Below are 22647 nucleotides of genomic sequence, written 5' to 3' on the forward strand. Positions count from 1 at the left end.
GTTTGTGCAGCCTTGGCTTCTTGTGGATAAAGACGATTAGTCATCGCTTCTAATTTGACAGGCACGAGTTCTAAGCCTGGCACTTGCAGTCCAAACAAATTATATACGGACTATAAACTAATTAAATAAAAATTCGATTATTTCCAAAGACCACTGATGAAGAGTACTTGGCAATACTCGAAACAGCGTTGTATGGTCAGCCAAATTTCAATAAATTAAATAAAAAACTTTTGTCTTTGCCTTTCTTTGCTATTCGAATCGGTCTATAAATTATTATTTTTGTCTTACAAATATAAAACTCAAAAATCACAATTATTTTTTAAAGCAAAATATAACTGACGGGCGTTTTATTTTTAAAAACAGAAAAATAAAACACTTTTTTGTGTTTTGTAGTTTTTTTTTTTTACAAAAACAACTATATTACACGCAAAAGCGTTTTAAAATGGTTGATTTTAATTTTTTTAACAATAAAACTATAATTATAAATAATGTCCCTGTTAACAACAATAAAACATAGATATGATCAAACTTATTTAATGATCAAAATAATTAATTAATTTATCCAAAGCACGATTCACGGGCTACATGCAGCCAGCGGCTAGTGTTTGTGCTAGCCGCTGGGTAGATTAGAAACATGACGCGGACCGCATGTCACTAATGGGCCTTGCTTTGGACAGTCCTGTTCTAGAGGATCTAGGTTAGTTGAAAGACTTTTCGTTTTAAACTATTTAAGTTTTGTACAGCAATAAGTTAGAAGACCCTAATGGATCTCTATGTTAACAGTGATAAACTAACATACTCTGTAGTTAAATATGCGGATTTTTGAAGACATCTTCTGAATTTACTTACCAAATAAATGAATATATGTGGCAATAACTAGAAAATGTAACTTATTCTAAAAATCAAAAGAAACTTTTTAGTATTCTTAATTATCAATTTAAAAAGTTATACATTGTTATAAAATAAATAATTGTGATTAAGAAATATATATCATATGACAAGAAATCTATTTTAATTAAAAAAGGAGGATAACAGTAATAAAACTTTCAAATCTAAAAAAAAAATTTAATTAAGTAAATTCTTGGGCTGACCATGAAACTATTCCGGTTATCGGAATTATTCATCAATGAATTTTTAAATAATCTGATTTAAAATCTATAATCTATAAAAATAGTATATAGACAGCAAGTCAGGAATATAACCGTAGAACCTTATGTTAATACAAAAAATCAATAAGTAATGATTGTTATAAATCAATAAAAACTTGCAATACTTATAAAAAATATAAATCGAGTATCAAACTTACTCCACTCTTTTTTCATGTTTTATCGTCATTTGTTTATTTTCAACCTCCTCTCTAGACACATTTGGTAAAATCTCATCAAATGGGTTACTTATTACTTCAGTACGTATAATTTTTTGTAAATTTATAGGCCGTTTATTTTGATCTAACGCACCAACTTCCAGTCTTAACATATTAAATATTGTATCATCGGTTACTTTGCCAAATAGTGTATTTTTATTTTGTAAATCGGGTGTAGCAGCCAATGTAAAAAAAAATTGCGAACCATTATCATTCTTTCCGTAATTGAGCATACCGACTAGCCCGCGCCTCGTATAACGCAAACGTCTGTGAAATTCATCTTCAAATGGTTCGCCATAAATGGATTGCCCACCCGATCCATCGCCATTTGGGTCACCACCATGTACTACAAAACCTTTAATAACACGATGAAATATGGTATTATCGTAATATCCTTCGGTGCATAATTGCATAAAATTTTGACATGTTTTTGGGCATTCCTTTGTCCATAATTCAATATCTATATCTCCAACTGTTGTTTTTAGTGAAACCTAGTGGACATATGTACATGAATCTATTTCCGGATATCTACTGTACTAAATAGTTGCACTTACTTTAGCGGATGTTGGTGGTTCTACCGTATATATTTTACTCATTTTAATTTGGCATTATATTCCTTACATAAATAAAAATAAATTTTTACTGGTAAACAAATACCTGAATTCGCGTTGTTTTTTGAAACGTCAAATATCTTCAACTAAATAGGTTGCATTTTCGATTTTTAGTAAATGCTTGTATCATAAGTTCTCATTATTAAGGTGACCATCGTGACTCTTTGCCTCTTATAGCAAATTTTAATTTCATAAAAATTTTAATTTTGTTTTCGCTTCAGAGAAATTAGATTGTGTTTTCCATAAAAAAAAAATTCAGTTTCAATTGACACATTTTTGGGGTTCATTTAATAATATATAATTTTGCTGGGGTATTCTCAACCCTCGTTAAGGGTCGTACAACAAAATTTATATTCGCTGGGACAGTTTTTAACCGAATGAGCCAGGTTAAAAAAAAATATTAACTTGCCCAAATGAGTCAGGTTCATAATACTTTGGCTTAATGAACCACCAGGCTGAATAAACCATCGTACTTGCTACTTTCAAAGCGAAATTTGAAATCCTCGGTCATATCAAATGCGCGTCCTTTTATACAAAATATGCCGGAGCTTTGATCTTTTTGCTGTAACCTTTTTTGTGCTAGTTGTGTGCTTTTTGGGTTTTTTCTGTGTACTTTGTGTTTTGTTCATCAAAAGCTTTCATGCTTTGTTGTTTGTAAATATTTGTTACATTTACGCATTTATTTTTATTTTAAATTTAATAAAATTTTTTTAGATAAATAAAATTAGGTTATTAAAGAAATTAAAATTTTAATAATAATTTTTGTAAAATTATTTAATTATTAATATTTTCAATAAAATTATTTTCAATTAGTGAAAGTAAGTATTAATGAATTCCGGTGCACATTTATGTAGGCGGAAATTTGGTGTAAAAAATTCCGTCCTTACAGAGGTTAGAACGAAATTAAGGAAAATGGCCTTAATTTCGTTGAATCAGGGCTGAAATTAAGCAAAAATTCAAATGTGAAAGATAAATTTTATGCAAAAGATAAGTTGAGGTAACGAAAAAGTGACATTTATTTTTAAAAACAGCTGAAAAAACTGTAACTATTATTAATTTAAAATAGAGTGAAAAACACAAATGGTGTTTTGAGCATATAATTTTTGAAATTCGATTTGTAAACAAAAAACAAATGATTTCCTTAATATGGGTCAGTATGAACATTTTTCAAATTAACTTTATTTTCATATTAATGAAATTAAGGAAATTTGGCTGTCTAAACATAGTATTAAGACGAAAAATGTCGAATGCAAAATATGTAACGCAAATAGTTCTCAGCAGCTCTAACCACTCACATTTGAATATGTATGCAACTACATACATTTGATTTATGCGTACGAACATGCAAGACAAAATTGGCATGCAGTGTAACCGCAACCTAAATGAGATAATCTGAATATACTTTAACTGTAAAGTGTTTGATATTAGCCACTAAAGTAATATTTAATATTCAAACGTATTTCATTATAGTTTAAAATCGACACTTAAGTGTATATCTATATGTAAATGTAGATCTATTTTATATAGATAATCATGGTCACATTATATTATAACTTAATATTGCGTTTACATTGTGAGATTAAAATTAGATAAAAGCAATCATCGAGATGAAAGTACTAATCTAATTGTGTAATCGTATATTTTCCATATAAAAGTTAGTCCCATTTTGGTCGAGATCTTTTTTACGATTTTAGAAGAATTGAAAAAAAATGTCAAAATCTATTTAGAACAAACATTGAAAATTTGAAAATGCCGAAGTAATGTAAACGGTGTAGATTAAAAATGAAGATTAACTTGTTCTCTTAATCTCATTATGTAAACGTAGTAATATATATAATACTAATTTTGCCAACTAGTGTTGATAAGTAATAAATGTCAGAATTAGCGCCTTCAGGAGTAAGTATGTGATATGCTTATGCATAGTTAGCGAACTTTACTAAAATTAACTATCATGTATAATAATGAATACACATGTGTTTAAAAATTTTGGTTAAAATTACAGTACTGACAACAGCCATATGAAGAAATTTTGCGTTGCTGTCGAAGTAAACATCGAGTTTTTAAGTCATTTTAGAACACTGCATATACATGTCAAACTCTTTATAAGGTTATTTAAAAATCAACAACAGAAGCGGTCTGTTCTGGTCTCAAGCTATTTTGTATAATTTTGACGAAATAAATAAATAAAAGATGGCTGAAGAAGTAACTGAAGGTGTAGAACATGTTTTGGAGCCTGATTCAGAGTTGCGTTTGGAAATAGAAGATAAAAATGCCAAAGTTTATGTGACGGTATAAAACGTACTTGTAATTTCTTTAAAATATAACAATTTAATTATTTTATAGCTACTGTCGGGTTTCGCTGAAATGTTTGGCACGGAACTCGTGAAAAAGAAAAAGTACGAAATACGTGGTGGTGGCGCCTTTTTCACTTACCAAGGCTGTGTATTGAATGTTGTTGGAAAAACTGATGTTAGTTATATTTCAAAGGAAACACCTATGGTGCAATATCTAAACTGTCACGGCGCATTGGAAAATATGAGTGTAATTGCAGAGGACAAGGATGAACGTGGACCCGTTTGTATGGTAGCTGGACCCATGGATGTTGGCAAAAGTACTTTATGTCGCATATTATTAAATTATGCCGTACGTCGTGGACGTCGTCCATTATATGTTGACACAGATGTAGGTCAAGGCTCAGTGTCTATTCCCGGTTCAATTGCTACAATACTAATTGAAAGGCCAGCTAGTATTGAAGAAGGTTTCTCACAAACTGCACCACTCGTTTATCATTTTGGGCATAATTCACCAAGTGGCAATGGTGTGTTGTATAAAACAATAATTACCAAAATGGCGCGAGCGACTTTGGGTTTACTGAATGATAACAAACGTAGTAAGTTTGAATTATTGTATTATCTCTTTTCTTTGTTGTAATTTTTACATACTAATATTTGCATATTTTTTTTAGCTAAGTATTCTGGTGTAGTAATTAATACTTGCGGTTGGGTTAAAGGTGGTGGGTACCTCAATCTCTTGCATATAGCTCAGGCGTATAATGTAGACGCTATATTTGTGCTTGATCAAGAACGTTTGTATAACGAATTGTTGCGTGATGTCCCATCAAATATACGTGTTGTACTTTTACCTAAAAGTGGTGGTGTTGTAGAACGAAGTAGGGATTTACGAAATGAAAGTAGAGATGGTCGTATTAAGGAATATTTTTATGGAAATCGTACCCCACTGTATCCGTTTTCATTTGAAGTTAAATTTCAAGATTTGAAGCTATACAAAATTGGTGCGCCACCATTGCCGGATTCATGTATGCCAATCGGAATGAAGGTATGTATACTTTTTAATATCTCGAATTATTAAAAATGTGTTGTATCAATAGTTTTAAAAAATATTAATTAAAAAATAATTACTTTTATAACCATAAAAATAAAGCATGAAATGGGTTTTCTCATATATTAAAGTAAATGGGGTCGCAGAGTTGTAATAATATACATTCTCAGCACCAAAAATAATTGCAATTCCAGCAGTGTTTGAGTCTTTCTTTTGAACCTATAAATGGATAAAGGCCAAGTGTTACCCACTATAAACGTTAGAATTATAGGGATATGTTAAAATTAATTTGGAAATTAACACAAATACTAAGCGATAATGTTTTGAAACTACTGCAATTAATAATTGATTTCATATAGTTGTGATCCGCATGGTTATGATTATATAAAACCTTTTGGGTGTGACGAATGCACTTGGTTGTCGAATTCGATGAGTAGCTCCCGGACGCACACTTATATTTTTGATATTTTTAAATATCAACTATACATACATGATCTGAATTTTTAAAAATCAAATTTTAGTAAAATTAAAATGGTAGTAATCTTACACTTGATATAAGTACATACATATGCATAAACTACATTTTTAAATATTATATATTTATCATATTTATGAATAAAGACTATTCATAATTTTAAAAATATTTTTTATTTCAGGCAGAAGATAATAAAACCAAACTAGTAGCTGTAACACCAAGTTATGGTTTACTACATCATATTTTAGCTGTGAGCTTTGCTGAATCAGTCGAAGACGATGTTATTGGGTCTAACTTAGCAGGATTTGTCTGCGTGTATGTACTCCTTGATATGTAAAAATTACAAAATAATTTTTTTACTTATTTATAAAATATAGAACTGATGTGGATATAGAACGACAAAGTCTAATGATTCTTTCCCCGCAACCACGTCCACTACCAAATACAATTTTATTATTGTCAGAGGAGCAGTTCATGGATAGCCATGCATAGCTGAAACTCAATGAATCTTTGGCAGCTTAATAATACGCAGATTAACACTCTAACCTAAGACAATTTAACAAAAAAAAAAACTTAATTTAACAAAAAAAAAATATCAATTTAACGAAAAAAAAACAATTGCTTTAAAAAATCAAACACAACTTAAATAAAAATCTGTAAATCCAATATCGATTTTAAAGACAAATTATATTTACACAAAAATGTTTTATAATATTTATATATAATAAGTTTTAAAATTGAATAAAATTATTTATTGAAATTCTTGCTTTATGTAGTACTTGGTTTCTGTACTTTTGCTAGCTCAGACTTAAATTTAGCTATAGTTTCACGTGCCAGTTTCAATTTATCCTTTAGACTGCTTATTTCGTTTTTAACCTTAATTTTAACTTTCATTGTGTTTTCATATGTCTGCTCTTTCTTCTTTTCAACTGAAATTTAAATAATTATTTTATAATTTTTTTATACAAATATTATTTATTTACTTACAATCTGTGTCATGCACATATTGGCCACTGGTTATTGGTTGTACATTCATAAGTAAATGCTGCATTAATTGGGTTGGCTCTTGAAATACAATCTCTTCATAGCATTCTGATACTAAACCTTTTTTCGGATCCAAAATGGTTGTTGGAAAATCATTTCCGGTCGATGGTGATTGAAAAAGTTTGAGTATATGATAACAAGTAACTGGACGCTCGGTCGGATCATGAAAATATATTTTGATTACAACCTCAAATTCTCCCCAACCGGTTTCTGTGATTTCGTAAGGATATTTTGTGACAATGCGATTGGGATTTGAATAACTTTCATGTAATTTAAAATGCACTTTTTTTACATAAACACTCATGTCTTCATTGTAATACGGCTTAACATACACTTTCCACTGATGTGTATGGCCATCATCCTCACGCTTCTTGCCAAAGGAGCGCGCTATGTTGCCGTAAACAATTGGTTTGACAATTGTCAGTCCTTTAACGCGTCCACCAGAATCCGGGCCAAAATCAGTTGGTATATTTAAACTATTCATGCTTTAACTGTTCAAGTACTTATTTTTTTCTTTCTTTGAAATTAATTTAATTTTATTATTTATATGTAACTCTTCTTAACTGTGTATCGCGCCGCCGATGCCGTTTGTTTACTTTTTCTTTAGCATATTTGACATTAAATTGTCACTCAATTTTGACAAGCAGTGCTGCCAATAACACAGAATATGCACTCATATTTTTAACTTCATTGCTGCAATGAGTTCAGTCTCTTTTTAAGTTTGGTTGGAATTGGTGTGTAGTGTTTTTTCTGAATGTATTTAATATTTTTGTATTAACTAATCAGTTAAATGAAAAATTTTTAATATTTATTTATTAGAAATAAACAAAATAATAAAATACAAGTGATAAATACTTGAAGTGTATTGTATATAAAATAAAAGTATTTGCGTGTGTGTCATATATATATGTAAAGCAGCAGCTTTCTGGTGCTCCGCTGGACAGTTTCAAAAAAACTTAATTGTGTGCATTTAAATATATCAAAATATTATTTTTAGATATCAAAAACAAATGCATTTATAAATAAAAAGTATTTTTATAATAATATATTATATAAAAATGTCTAAAATTGTTGTAGCAGTAGCGCTGCTCTGCTCGGGATTGTTATCCAATTTAACCATAAGGAATGTGTTAGCAGGTAAGAAAATGCTTTAATATAAATAAAATTATGTATAAAAATTTCAACATTTATTAAATTAATTTAATAATAATAATAATAATAAGTGTGAAATGTGCAAAAAAATATACATTAGAAATTGTCCATTAGAATTTGTTGAATTAATTTAAGCCAAGTTTGGGCGTGTACACGTTATGGCTCATTGCTGTGCGTCAGGTTGATAATTGAGTCTTAATACTCTCATTTTGTTCTCTATTTACATTCAGTTGAGCTTGCGATCGTTTCTTAAACATCTCTTGTGTTTTATTTTTTCAAATGTTTTGTTTGGCTTACTGCTTCTTCTTCTTTTATGTGCTGTCAAGTTTGTTTAACTGCTATGATTACGAACAGTGTTGACAAAACAAAGAGTGGAGCAGCTCTCCAACAATTTTCTTATTAGAAAATCCTTAAATCTAATTAATTCTTGATTTAATATGAATATATGAAATATGAATTCTAGATTTTATTTAAATTAAAATTAATATTTTTTTCATTTAAGAAGTTTGTTTAGAAATGGTTTTCTTTGATAATTCTCCAGTTTGTTTCATAACATTTGTGACTCATCCAATACGGAATTCATAAGAATATAATTGTAAAAAAACTTCTCAAATAAATTAGCATATTTAACAAAAATGTCTTATTTGTATCACTTCGATTTTTAATATTAAATAAATTATACTTCACAGAAGTTTATTTCTATTTTAAAGCCATTTTTTTTGGTTATTTTAATGCGATAACCATTAATAAATAATGTTGTATATATGCTTATAATTATATTCTTAAACATCGCTATTAATTTTCTAATAATTTCTTTCAATAATTAATTTATTTTAATTAATAAATTTGTACATCTTCAACTTCTTCACGTCTGCTTATGTTCCCATACCCTCAAATGGGTTTCGCATATGATATCACTGCATTGACCGGCATTTTGCAACGCAGCATCATGACTTGAAGCACCAATGCGCATGCCAAATATTTTGGACCATTTGTGTCCTTGAAAGCAAATCCTTCAAAATCACGTGTTTCGTGTTCTGAAGTTTAAATAACCCTAAAATATTAAAGGCTTTTTATTTACATTTATGGCCTATAAATGTCAATTTAGCCGAATTTGTAACATATATATAGGTTGAAAAACTGATTTTTTAAACATTTTTTTGTCAAATAAATAAATAATTCAAGAAATTATTCAAATAAATCGAGAATTATTCTATCAATTGTATTATAAATTTAAAACTTTCTCGCAGTTCAGACATTTTCAAACACTATTGATAATATTAAGATCTTGTGTACGTACTAGGTGGTTTCATAATTACCTGGCATAAAAACGTATTTTTTTGGATTATTATATTTTATGCTTCAATATAGTCTCCTTTTAGCTCGATACACCAAACCCAACGATTTTTCAACATTTGGTTACCTTTTAAATAACATGATTTATCAAGTCCTGCAAAATATACTTAAGTTTCCTATTCCACTTCATCATTTGTTGCAAATTTCTTTCCTATCTGTTCAAGTTTGGTAACAGTTAATAGTCACTGGAACCCAAATCTGGAGAAGACGGTGGGTGAGAAAGCAATGTGGTGTTTTTTCTTGATTTTCTCATTTAACCGATCCAATAATATGCAATAGTAGTATGATGTTATTGTTTTTCCTTTTTCCAAATAGTCCATGAAAATTATTTCACTTGAATCCCAAAACACAGAAGCCAAAACTTTTTCATCCGATTGTTGAGTTCGTGGCCATTTGGAAACACTATCCCCAGGCTGTAACCATTCTCCGACTTGTTGTTTTCTCTCAGCTGTGAAGTAATAGTTCCGTGTTTCATCAATTGTCACTAATCGGCGCCCACAGTTAGCTATATTGTATAAACATAAACATTTACAAACAATGTTTGAATGACGAAGTCGTTGTCGTTTTTGGTCAATTGTGAGTAAACTTGGCACCCATCTTGTTAATGATGGTGTAAGGTTACCGCAAACAGAATCCATTTCCAATTTGATTGCATCATTGTTTATTCCTTTCAAATGGAGGAATTTTTTTATTGAAAGATATTCAATTTTTTTATTTGTAAAAAGCTGACCAATCATCTGATGAAGTCGAAAGTTTTACAGCTGTCGTTTATTACTTGCCAGATATATAACATACAATTGATTTTGTTCACCGAATATTGAATTCGGTGGACTTAATGTTAGTCTTTAAAGCACACATTAGATTAAGTTCTACAGCTTTCGACTAACTTAGAAACACTTAAATAATTTGCTATCTCATTGAAATTTTAATTTAGACTTCCTTACCTATTTTGAAAATCATTTTCATTCTTTAACATATATTGATAGTTGTCCTATACGTATTAAGATATTATAATCTCTACCAGTTTGGATACAGAAATCATAATACTGTATAATTACAAACTCCACACAAAATCTATGCAAATGTTATATGTTAATATGTTAATGGGGCTTAGTAGTTGCAATTGTTAGTGTAAAGATGGTATTAGTCAAGCTAAAGGATTGCTTTGTTGAAACAATTTATATATGTAAACGTAAATAAGTAGGTTCTGTTAGTACAGATTTAGAAAGTGATGGGACTTAAGATTATTGAACAGATTATTAAAATTAACAGTACAAAATGTAGTAAACCTTTTCCTCTTTGAAAGTTCATTATCTGTAAATGAAGTGCATTTATCTAAATTAAAATTGAAAATGGATCAATGAATCAATATAATATATGCCACCTCATTACATAAGACCCTGTATATATAGAACATTTTATTTTTGTTGCATAAATCCTAATCCTTAAAGCCTAAATCCTATTTACATGTATCAGTTTTAACACAATGTGATTTTAATGAGTTGTTAGCGTGAGTTGTTAATATAATACTCGTGTAATATTCTACATATATTATGTAGCCTATTATTAAATATATCAATTTCATAGTTTCTAAACATTTGCTAATTTGATAAACATTGCAACTATTTAAAAGTTTCTAGTATTTTTATCCTTATCCTTGTCCTTGCTATGACATCTAAGTAAAACGGTTCTGCGGGAAAACTATTACTTATGTTAATGCAAATTCTTTTTTAAAGAGATAAACACCATAGTTTACATTGAAAACCTTTAAGCAAAATAATTAATGAAAAAGAACTAAACCTAGGACTAAATCATATGTTAAAGCTTAAAAATTGACTATATGAAAAGCCATTTGTTCCAATAATTCAAGAATACTGAAAAATCTAATTATATGAAACAGATAAATATATGGACCATATTGAATACTTTATCCATTATAACTAACCAATTTTACATAAGAAAAAATGCCATCATATATAAAGAATTTTTGTTGCTGTTTGTTTCTTTATCTACTTGAAGAACTTAGGGCCTCAGTGACGTATTACCATCTTGTACGATTGTTTGTTATTACTTTTAATTAAAGGAAACAGCGGTGAATATATTGTGCCAATGTCCAGTACTGGCAAGTAGGAAGAAGACTGTCTTGGGACACCATTGGGTTGGTGATGACTTGGCAGGAAAACTCAAGCTAAATGAGCTGCTTGCATTAACAAAAGATGTAGTTATGCGAACGGGAGCCACCCTAGCTTTAACTCAATAACAACATCCGAGAATCGAAGGACGAAAAAGGACCCAAGTAGTTTCGTGGTCTACTTCGACTAATTCTTCAACTCAGTGGGGCCACTTGTTGGACAGTGCGCTGTCCCAACGTCCTACCATATATATATTACTTTTAATTCGTTCCACGATTTCCCTAATGCAGAAATCTCGGCATTTAGCGTTCGTCTCTATGATGTATAGCCAATCTGGATTTTCCGTCTTTTTATAAAATTTAGCATTGGTGCGATGTTGCAGTTTCGGTAGAGTTCTTCCTTGATTATAACATTTGATCATAAAACTCTTATAATTCGTCTTAGGCATCTGTTTACGAAGCTTTGTATTTTCTGTATTATTATTGTTGTTGTGGGCCATGTTTCACAACCTTATTATAGAAATGGGACAACGTTTGCTTTGAAAAATCTAAGTTTAGTGTTGTTTGACGAACACCAGATCTTTCTTAGCTGAGGGTTTGTCAAAATTATTGTTTCTAGATATATGGAATACAAATTCATAATTCGGATTTTTCAACGTTTAATAATGCTGATTTTGTTTTGCAATTATATTTAAACAAATCAGACTCAAATCAACACAGTCAATTATGTATACATTATAGTGACCGGTTAGACTTAACCTATATAAAACCACCCTCTTAATTTCATTGTTTACTTAACATTTTACAAAAGAAATTAGAATCGTAAGTTGTTTTGATTAAATTTAAAAATAAAGAATTGCAATAAAAACAAATTAAAAAGTGAGGTTAAATAGCTTAACCTTTCTTGAAGTTGCTGCAAAACCACCCCTCTAAGCTGAAATCGATTTTTTCCCCACTCTTAAGTGGCAATAGACCGTAAGCGTGAAAGTCAATTATATAGCTCACCGAGCAGTGAGAAAATATATGAAAATATTTTAAGCTTTCAAGCGAAATAAAAATAATGTAGAAATTTAAACAGAGACAAGTATAGAAATGCTTGGATTTAAATAGTACTTCTTATAGGACAGTATGTCCTATAGGACATAATATGCAAAGCAATATCCGCATGCGAAACCGCAAAAAGCCGCCCGCCAAAATATAATCGACTAAAATATTTTAATTAAATTCATAACAAGAATATGTGTTTATAATTTAATTACATTTTCAAAATAAATTAAAAGTCCAAATTTCAAATCAAAATATTATCTTCTTGTATCCTTCGTACGCCCACAATTTGTTATTAATTATTCGTATACTCACCCAAATTTGTATGTAATCCCGTTTGTAATACCAAGAATTGTCCTTCACTGCATTTGTTTGTGATTTCGTTGCACCTCGAAAAATGCCAGATAAATCCTTATAAGCATAAGAGGTTATCCTCAAATGCAAGGGTTGTTTTTACTAACGTCATTTCGAAAGCTACTTTTTACTGTCTGAGGGTTGACGACAGCGTTACTTTTTGATGTACTAGGATTTCCGGCAAACATTTTTGTATTGTTTCATAACCCCCATGTGTGTTGTGTTACTGTAAGAGTTTGCCATTCCTTTTGAAAACAAAAAACCGTGTTGAATGCGTATTAACTTTAAAAATTTATAAAGCACGTTTGCATATTTTCATAGTGGGTGCACTTTGTTAAATTTTAGAATATCTTCCATTATCAGCAAAGGAAACAATACAAAAACGCATAACAATTAATAATGCATATACAGGGTTGTGGAAGACATTTTTGCAAACAACATAGATAGACTTACAAAGTAGATTATTTGCAAATATATAGATTGCCCACTCTGTTTTTATAATTTTTACTCTTAAAGATACTATTTTTAAAATTTCGCACTATTATTATCTTTTTTGTACAAGATAAAATGGGAAAGATTGCTTTTTGAAAAATGGAAAGAATTTCGCTATTTTTCTTAATCCAAATCTAAGCTTGTATCAGAATTTTGTACATCGCTAAACAAAATGTCGATGTATTCAGTAATTAATCTGAAATGAATCCCCAATCATTGGGACTGACGTTTCTGGTAGTTGTGATGCCATTGGATTGGTCATAATCTGCATATGGTTTCGCATTACATCAATGGAGTCAATATGTAGCAGTCCCTAGTTTCAATCAAACTATACATTAGTATTTGATTGATATTGATTGGTATTAGTATTGACTAGTTATTTATAATACTGCATCCATTGGTGAACTACCATATGCAAAATATAATTTACATATGATATGGTTTGGGGCTATGACCCAAAAAATACTAAGCAACTGTATAGGTTTGTTCGTCAATCAACATCTGATACAGTAGCTGTACTAATTGGGAGATGTACTATCGTAGTTGCGGCTTTCATGACAAAAGGAAACTGCAACTCATTTGCTCTGTTACTGTTCGACACTCACCAGAAGGCACTTATCCCTTCTTAAATGACTATCCGATATCAATAGTATATGTAGTAAAAACATTGTCTATTTCATTAAAGTGACGAAGTGTTTCCCGGTCCGGAAAACGGTTCTTTTGAAACGGCTAATGTGCTCATATATATAAACTGTGGTACCACAGCTTATTGCCTAAATCTTGGGGTTTAAGTTAACTGCTCTTTCTGCAAGACCTTCTGCCATTTACATTTTACTCCAACTCCTTAAGAAATGCTACTATGAAGTACGCTTTTTTGTTTCTATTTTATTAAGTTCTTAATTGTAGTGAATTTGGTTACATTTATTACTTAATTGGTTTTATAATTTGTTTTTTAAAAATTATTCCTTATTCCTTAAGGAGAAAACTTTTTCTGAAAATATATTTGCATTAATAGATGAAATCTCATTATAAATCTCATTAATACATTTACTTCTTAGTAAATTTTATATTTATCTGCAATTATATTTTTGATTGGATTCATCCATGTATTATGACAGCAACAAAACAAAAACAGAGGTAGTGAAAAAGCAGAAGAAAAAACGCTAATTGTAAACAAAAGGTAGAAGAAAAATAGTGTCACTTAAATTGTGTCAAAAAATGTTCAATATCATTTACTTAAAGTAATTAAATTAGACATTGAAAATGTTCTCATTATTAAGTGGACTTTTTTTCTGATTAAAATACCTTTTACACAAATAGTTACGTTGCAATTCAATAATGAGCTTAAAGAATTTCAATTCGCAATAAATTAGTAACAACAGATAATTCATTATTATGTACTATGCACGTAAATCCATTTTGTACATACAAACTTACTCCACACATAAGATAACATCGTTGTTGTTGCTGAATTTTTTTTGTACATAATTTTTGCATTTGCATTGCTGCTTCTTGTGCACTTGAAAATGGCAGTCCTCAACTGAATATTGTGCAGCAAAATATTAAAGATTAGTTAATGAGTACTAAATTATTATGTCAGTAGTGAAATAATAATTTCAGTAGAAAAGTAAAATGAAGTTAGTCATTAAAGTCTAAAAAAAAATTTCTACAGAAAATCTCTGAAAACTCTTTCAATATTGTTAAAAATCCAGATGAGTATTCCGTAAGAAATTTTTTAAATTCTCTTTATGTATTATATTACAATCTGTATAATTTAATATGATCATAAGTACTGATTTGAGATTAACTATATATGGTGCATACAAAGGCGTACATGAACTATGTTCAGTGACATACCCATATATATGTATGTATAAAAGAGGGCCTCAGGCATTGACATTAAACTACAAAGCACTACAAGAGACGAAGTTTATTTGTTAATTCGTTTATAAATATTTAAATAAGATGTGCTATCACAATACCAAGAATAAAAAGAACTATTTTTGAAAGAAAACTACTTCGACTTAAGTTGATTAGAAAATGTAATAAATCCGTCGTATATTTTTTTAGACATAGTCTGCAAGTGTCTTCCTCAAGAAGAGCTATCTTTTTGATGTGATATTTGAAGTTTCCATGTCTAGTGATCAATGAAGTCAGCCAATTTTGTCTGCTCCGCGAATAGCTAAGCACTTTTATCGCTTCATCGACCATCGGTTTTAGCATCATGAGCTTAGCTTGTCTACAAGTACTCTTCTCTCTCGATCTGCTAATATGAAATGAAGTTATCCACTTATCGACATAGGCCCCAGTCATGTTGTAACCCCATGGTATTCTGGGCCGCAGAAGTTATGGCTTGATCCTTGATTTGCAAGTTCATTTGCCTTTTCGTTTTGTTCAATATCGATGTGTTCTTAACCCATATGACTGTTATCTCATTTCCATGGGCATATTTCGTAAGCTTCGTGACACATTCTTGTATTAAGCAGTCCAGGTTCCAGGCATTGGCATTGAACTATGGAGCTCGACAGGAGACAAATTTCATTTGTTGCTATTATTGTATGACCAAAAAATTTTTTAAGGATATATTGAACTTTTTATATTGAACTTAATTTGGATGTTTATATGTTAATTCTATTAATATATATCCTTCATTATTAGGAATCGGATTGACTTATGCAATTGGTTACAGTTACTATATAAAGGCATATTTAATGATTGTAATTAATATAATGTTAATGCATTTGTATAAGATATTGGCTTGTCGACCATAACCATTTATAAACTGTATTTATATAAAAATATCATATTAAAATGTTAGAAGTATATAAAATAGAGTAGAAATGAAAATGGGTTCTGGTTTTTAGTAGAACGGAACACTGCTTCCAGGGTTGATGTTTTGTGGTGCTTACCGATTCTAACTTAATAGAAAACACACGACCTTTCGAATAAAAGCCAAAATTTCAGGTCTTGAAAATAGTTAAATTAGATAATGGTACATATATATAGTGGGACATTGGGACAGCGCACTGTCCAACAAGTGGCCCCACTGAGGTAAAGGATTAGTCGAAGTAGACCACAAAACGTCTTGGGTCCTTTTTCATGGTACAAGACGATGGTACAAGTATAAGTTATTACAACACTTGAAGTGCATTTACATTGAATTATATGAAATATTAAAAAATATATATTTCATATTGAGCACTATTAATTCTTTGTTACTACAAGTATTTTTAAACACCCTGTATTTTGAGATTTTATTTTTATCTTTTATGATCTTGCACCTGATTGTGAATAGCACACTTAACTCCACTTACCACAAGAGTGTCAACAAATTGCACAGAAAAAGATGAAATCATTTGAGGCACGGAAACACGGAAACACTTTAGACTTTAATATAAAAAAATTTATCGTAGACCCGAACCCATCCTCCACCAGTAAAAGTACCTGCATAAAAGAAATGCTATTATTTTGTACATTATTCGTGTAAAAAGTCATGTATTGCCTGCGGAAAAAGTGGGCCATTTTAAAATTAAAAATTAATTAAAATATTTAAATTACGCATTGGCTGGGAGCCAAGAATTTCATTTTTCATATTTTCATTTCCTAAAAACAATAAGTGAAACCGAAATTTTTACTTAAAACAATAAATATTTCAGCTGTGAAAATAATGAACAACATAAATATTCAACATTTTCAGATTCCTATAATTATTTTTCCGATTACGAATGCAACATGCCACTTATGAAGAACGCCGTGCTAACAGCAACATCCTCGCTGAATGATCGGGGTCCCGAAAAGGCGCGTCTGAATGGTGAGTACGAAAATAAGAAAATCATATTTGAAGAAGTGTGAAGTCTGATGTATGAAATGTAAAGTGTTAAGTGTGGTGTGAAGTGCATATAAAATTGAATAATTTGTATTATCGCTGAATGATCTGTTGAAGTATGAATGGGATTTTATACGTATATATACATATATCTATCTGTACATAAAGATATAGATATATATGTATAAACATTTTTTATAGCTATTTCCGCTTATTAATTTTGCTTAGCTATGCTATAGCTTCACACAAGTAGTTTATAAATAAATAATATTATTTTTAAATAAATTTGCTATATTTTTGTTATTATTATTTATTTAAAAAGCTTTTTTTATATATAAATGTGTTAGTTTTTTTTTTCTTTAAGATTAATTTATTTATAGTGTAAAGTTATGTTATATTTTTAAATGTTTTATTTTTTCTTCATAATACTGTAGACAATTTTCAATTTTGCTTCCATCTAAACTCAATTAACTTTTACGGTCTCTTCGACTTCAGTAGGCTTATTAATTGACATTTGACATGCACTGCTCCATTTTAAGTATTTACTCGTACACCACTTTATTCTTAGCTATGTTTTTCTTCTTCTGCAGATATCTTTCACTCATCTTAATGTCTTGGAAATTAATAGAAATTTTTTAATAAGATGTGCTATCACATCACCAAGAGTGAAAATAACTATTTTAAAAAATAAAATACTTCGACTTAAGTTGATTAGAAAATGTAATACATCAGTAGTTAAGTAGTTGAGAAATTTTTGTTTAAACATTGCATTCGACATTTTTCGCCTTAAATCAATTGATTTATTTATAATGAACTCATTTATATGACATCTCTTTGCATGGAAAATTATTCACATTGACGACCTCTAATGAGCGAAACTACTTAAATCAGACAAGTCGAAACATGGTATAATAAACAAAATTTTAATTATCTTATAACCTGAATAGTGAATTAAAAAACACTAATACAAATACCACTTCGTAGGAGATATTAACAGCACTTGTGTATATTGTTTAGTATTATAGTAAACACTCTCCACGTAGGCACCGTTTTTTAACGGAAACCACTTCTGAGTGGACGATTACTTAATTTAATACTTTTATCATATTTTGGAATACAGGGATTAATCTTTTGATAAGACAATTCCCTTAAATGAGCAAAAGTTATCTGGTATTGAGTGTCTGCTTACCTTTCTATTTTTCTTATGACTGTCATAATGTGGTTTTTAATTGTTATCAGTTATGCTTAATCCTTCAAGTGGTCACTCTATGTTATATAAAATTTATTTACTTTAACTAATAATAATATAAATAAGCTCAAAAAGTACAACGAAAATGAATTACAAACTTTAGGCTCTTGAAAAAGTTTGGGACGCATTTTAGCATACAGCAATAACATAATAATTTTTTTCTTAGTAATTACGTTGCGATATGATGCTTATATTCATAGTAACTCGTTATTCCGTTTAAACATAATGTTATTTATTATATCTACGAGTATAAATGTATTACATTATATGCCACAAGTACAAGCAATTGAGTTATTGTAATAAAATTAAATATAGGCAGAAGCTTTCAATCGACTGAAAAACATATCAAATAGTATTCATCACAATAAATTACATTTATCAAAGTAAATGACATTTATCACAATAAATGACATTTATCATAATAAATAACATTAAAATGAATTGCATTTATTATGATATAAGTTTTAGTTGGAACATTCCAAGAGCTAAACTAGTATATAATATAACGACATATCAAACCTCTTTAGCATGTTTTGTTACAGTTCTTGTATGGATTTTGTATGAAAAATGCGATATATTGCTGCATATTTGACGAGTTAAGTACAAAAATCTGTTATAATAATTTTTTTCATAGCATTAGAAATTGTGCGCGAGTTAAAAAAAATTCAATATTAATACATTTAGGTAATATTAAAAGTTTTCTTGTTTTTAATCGAACAAGAAAAGGTATCAAATTTACTTTTAATTCGGAATGTTAAAATTCATTGCAATGTAAATTTTTGTTTGTTTTTCAATTTATTAAAACAAATCTCTTTAAAACCTAGTTACAGTAATTGCATTTCGTGATTTTATTTAAATATTATTTTTATTTAATTTATTATGTGCTGTTGCGTTGTCAATGTTTTATAAAATGTTTATTTAAAATGCATATATCTAATATGCAATAAATTTATAAAAAATTAATTATAAGTATTTTTTCAATAAATAAAAGTTAATTATAATTATATTTATAATAAATAAAAATTAATTATAATTATATATACAATAGTTAAAAATTATTTATAAATATTAATTGTTGAATTAAATTCAGTCATTAATTTGGTACCATCAACATGCCTTTACGGTATTAAAAATTTCTGGCTCAAGTTGGTAGCATTGAAACTGTACTCTTTTGAGTTTTGTTATTACTCATTTGAGTGCTTTTTTGACATTTAAAAGTTGAGTGTCAAAGTGACAGCCATAAGGCATACAATTTTAATTCATTTCATACTTTTGTGCAATATTTACAATTATAAGTAATTAAATAAAAATATAGTAATTAGATAGTAATAATTATAATGTCAAAACCAACAATAACACGTTGGGCTTTTGATTTGTCAACATGGAAACCAACAATAGCACAAATGAAACAAGCTGTTGCGGCGCTGCAAGTGGAGGAACGCGCACGCATTGAGAAATTTTGTTTCATTGATGATTTCCTTTCATCGCTGGTTGGCAGACTATTAATGCGGAAATATGTAAGCGCCAGTAGTGGCTTAAACTATCATGAAGTGCAATTCGCACGTGATATACATGGAAAACCATATTGGCTTTTGGATAATGTACCAAATGAAGAAAAAGTGAAATTGCCACGCCTTAGTTTTAATGTGTCACATCAAGGAAAATTTGTGGTGCTTGCAGGCATTACGGCATTGCCTCCCACGGATAATAATAACGTGACAGTTCCAAATTTTGGAATAGGTGTCGATGTTATGGAAATTGAGTATAGTGGCGGTAAGCCTTTGCAGGAGTTCTTTCGTCTTATGCAGAAAAAATTTTCAAAGAATGAATGGACTTATATAAGGCGACCAGAGCATAGTGCGGAAGCTCAATTGAAAGCATTCATGAGGCATTGGTGTCTAAAGGAAGCATTTGTCAAAGAACTGGGAGTTGGTATAACGATAGATTTGCAACAAATCAGCTTTAGTGTCGATCAAAATACAGGGTTAGATGTGGATACCCAACCACTGACGAATATTCAATTATCTTGTGATGATTATGCTGAAGATGATTGGCATTTTGAGGAACATTTGTTGGCTCCTAAATATTGTGCTGCCATTGCGTTTAAAAATTGTAAACCTAAAGCAGAGAAATTTGTTTATTTGAATATAGAAGACTTACTTGTTCCAAGTGACAAAGTTGAGTGTTTGGAAATATTAAATTATTGCGAAAATGCTTTGCTGAAACCAAAAAAACCAAGATGACCTTGTAGAGAAAAGGATTAGTTTTAAAATTAATGCTTCGAATAACTTTATTATAATAGTATAATGAAAGAAATTATTATATTAATTATGTGCTCTGCCATCTCTATCTAAATCTAAGCTAGTTTTAATGATAATTTACCCACCCATTTCTTATAAAAATCCTACCGCTTTTCACCTACTCCCAATCTAATCCATATATTAACTCATGCATTTGTATTATTTCCATGTCTTGTGGTGTATAGATCTCCCACAACCTTGAGATTATTTTTTTTTCCGTATTACACTATACACCACGAAACTGATGACAAATCATAACACAAATAGTTATTAAATTTACCTACCCTACTCTCAATTTTTACCCAATCCATCCCGCTTCTTTTCACATATTCTCTACCTATTCTATATCCTAGTCCATGCATTCGTAAGTTATAATTTTTTCCATGTCTTATGTTATTAAGATCCCTTGAGGCTTTAATAACAACTTGATACTATATTTATTTTTTGCCATACTACACTATACACTACGAAAGCGATTTTCACATATATCATATCATAATTAGTTTGCAAAAAAGCAACATCTATAAACTCTTTTTAAAAAAAGTCAAGTACGGCTTTGGGTCAGTTGGTTGAGGAGCGCTGACTCAGCTTCAAACTTGGCAGGGCACGAGTTCGATTCCTGGTGCTTGCAATCTCCAAAAATTATTTACGAATAATTAAATACAAGACCTATTTACTAGACTTTAATAAATGTATTGGGAAGCAACAATAACAACAATATAATGAAATAGATTTTAATATAATATGAGAAAATTTTATAAAAGTAAATATATATAGTATATAAATGTTAAATATATATTAATATATGAAGTAATATAAAAATATATATATATCATAAATAATATAATAATAATTATTTTCTATCTTTCTTTTAGTATTATAAAATGATTTTATATACTTTTTATCCCGATCTCTGCAATCGGAAATGCAACGCATTTACACTGTTTTTAATTTTTTTTAATTATATTAAAATCTCAACAACTTCGGATTGACATAATTCAGTTTAACTTGAATATTTTAATTTTATAATATCTCTGAAGACGGATAGTTTCGAGACAAAGACCTGGTCGCTCTTAATACCAAGTTATTGTTCAATACACTCAGGCATATTTAAGCACTGTTATGCCAATCATGATGGTGATGATATTTAAAAATTGACAACTAAAATTTTATAGAATAATAAATATTTATAATGATTTATAAATAGTACATTTCATATACATCTATATATAAGTAATTTACTGTATTACTAATATATGTTAGTATTTATTAGTATATATACTATACATAATATATATTAATATATATACTATATATAATTTATACAGTATATATTACTAAGGTCCTTTAATATCCAATATATATATATATGTATATATATTATTAATATATATCAAATAATATATATTGGATATTATACTATATATATATATATATTAGTAATATAGTAAATTACTAAGAAGTCCTTGAATATCCTTAATCAATTAATAATATTCTAGCTAATTTCGTATAATTAAATACTTAGAATGACAGATTCATGAAAAACAAACAAAACAAAAACAATTTAAACGCTAAAAAAGAATAAATAAACCACATTGCAGTATGTTAAGACTATTAGGGGAATATGGGAAATGTGTCAGACATAAAGCAGACAACTTCATAAGTATGGAATGGGCGGAAGTGGCAGGATAACAACTAAATAAATGGGCTCCATAGCAACGTTAAGCACTGTTGATGTAGTAAAATTTATGTTATTTTTGTATTTTATTTTACTTATTTATTTATTTATTTTGTTTTGTTTTTTTTTGAAATAATTCGAAAAGTTTTATCAATGCACAAAATGTGTAATAAAATAAGATATTGTTTGGTTTTTATGATTTTATGTTAAAGTAAATGTACTGATTTGTACTT

At 29.2% G+C, this 22647-nt stretch overlaps 5 protein-coding genes across 6 annotated transcripts in view; 3 read left to right on the forward strand and 2 right to left on the reverse strand.

Moving 5' to 3' along the window:
• Positions 1-1302: 1302 nt before the first annotated feature.
• On the reverse strand, positions 1303-2141 carry LOC119669434 (spliceosome-associated protein CWC27 homolog). Its single transcript, XM_038079325.1, has 2 exons — positions 1918-2141; positions 1303-1854 (listed from the first exon to the last, which is right to left on the reverse strand). Exons 1-2 carry the CDS (start codon positions 1957-1959, stop codon positions 1303-1305), a joined length of 594 nt encoding a protein of 197 aa, XP_037935253.1. The 5' UTR covers positions 1960-2141.
• A 1829-nt stretch (positions 2142-3970) lies between these two features.
• LOC119672209 (protein CLP1 homolog) lies at positions 3971-6370 on the forward strand. Its single transcript, XM_038083206.1, has 5 exons — positions 3971-4263; positions 4318-4864; positions 4940-5310; positions 5970-6103; positions 6166-6370. The coding sequence occupies exons 1-5, from the start codon at positions 4165-4167 to the stop codon at positions 6278-6280; spliced, it is 1266 nt and encodes a 421-aa protein (XP_037939134.1). The 5' UTR covers positions 3971-4164; the 3' UTR covers positions 6281-6370.
• A 90-nt stretch (positions 6371-6460) lies between these two features.
• LOC119672210 (YEATS domain-containing protein 4-like) lies at positions 6461-7457 on the reverse strand. The gene is made up of 2 exons (XM_038083207.1): positions 6776-7457; positions 6461-6717 (listed from the first exon to the last, which is right to left on the reverse strand). The coding sequence occupies exons 1-2, from the start codon at positions 7314-7316 to the stop codon at positions 6557-6559; spliced, it is 702 nt and encodes a 233-aa protein (XP_037939135.1). The 5' UTR covers positions 7317-7457; the 3' UTR covers positions 6461-6556.
• A 220-nt stretch (positions 7458-7677) lies between these two features.
• The window catches only part of LOC119672211 (neurexin-4), a 30236-nt gene continuing 15266 nt past the window's right edge, over positions 7678-22647 (forward strand). For both annotated transcript variants that reach the window (XM_038083209.1, XM_038083210.1), the window contains exons 1-2: positions 7678-7969; positions 17059-17172. In XM_038083209.1, coding sequence (XP_037939137.1) covers positions 7891-7969; positions 17059-17172 — 193 coding nt within the window. In that variant the 5' untranslated portion in view covers positions 7678-7890. The remainder of the gene's footprint in view (positions 7970-17058; positions 17173-22647) is intronic.
• Positions 19679-21407, forward strand: LOC119672212 (L-aminoadipate-semialdehyde dehydrogenase-phosphopantetheinyl transferase). Its single transcript, XM_038083211.1, has one exon. It carries the CDS (start codon positions 19774-19776, stop codon positions 20677-20679), a length of 906 nt encoding a protein of 301 aa, XP_037939139.1. The 5' UTR covers positions 19679-19773; the 3' UTR covers positions 20680-21407.

The sequence above is a fragment of the Teleopsis dalmanni genome, chromosome 1, assembly GCF_002237135.1.
Source record: "Teleopsis dalmanni isolate 2A chromosome 1, ASM223713v2, whole genome shotgun sequence".
Taxonomy (NCBI): Eukaryota; Metazoa; Arthropoda; class Insecta; order Diptera; family Diopsidae; genus Teleopsis; species Teleopsis dalmanni.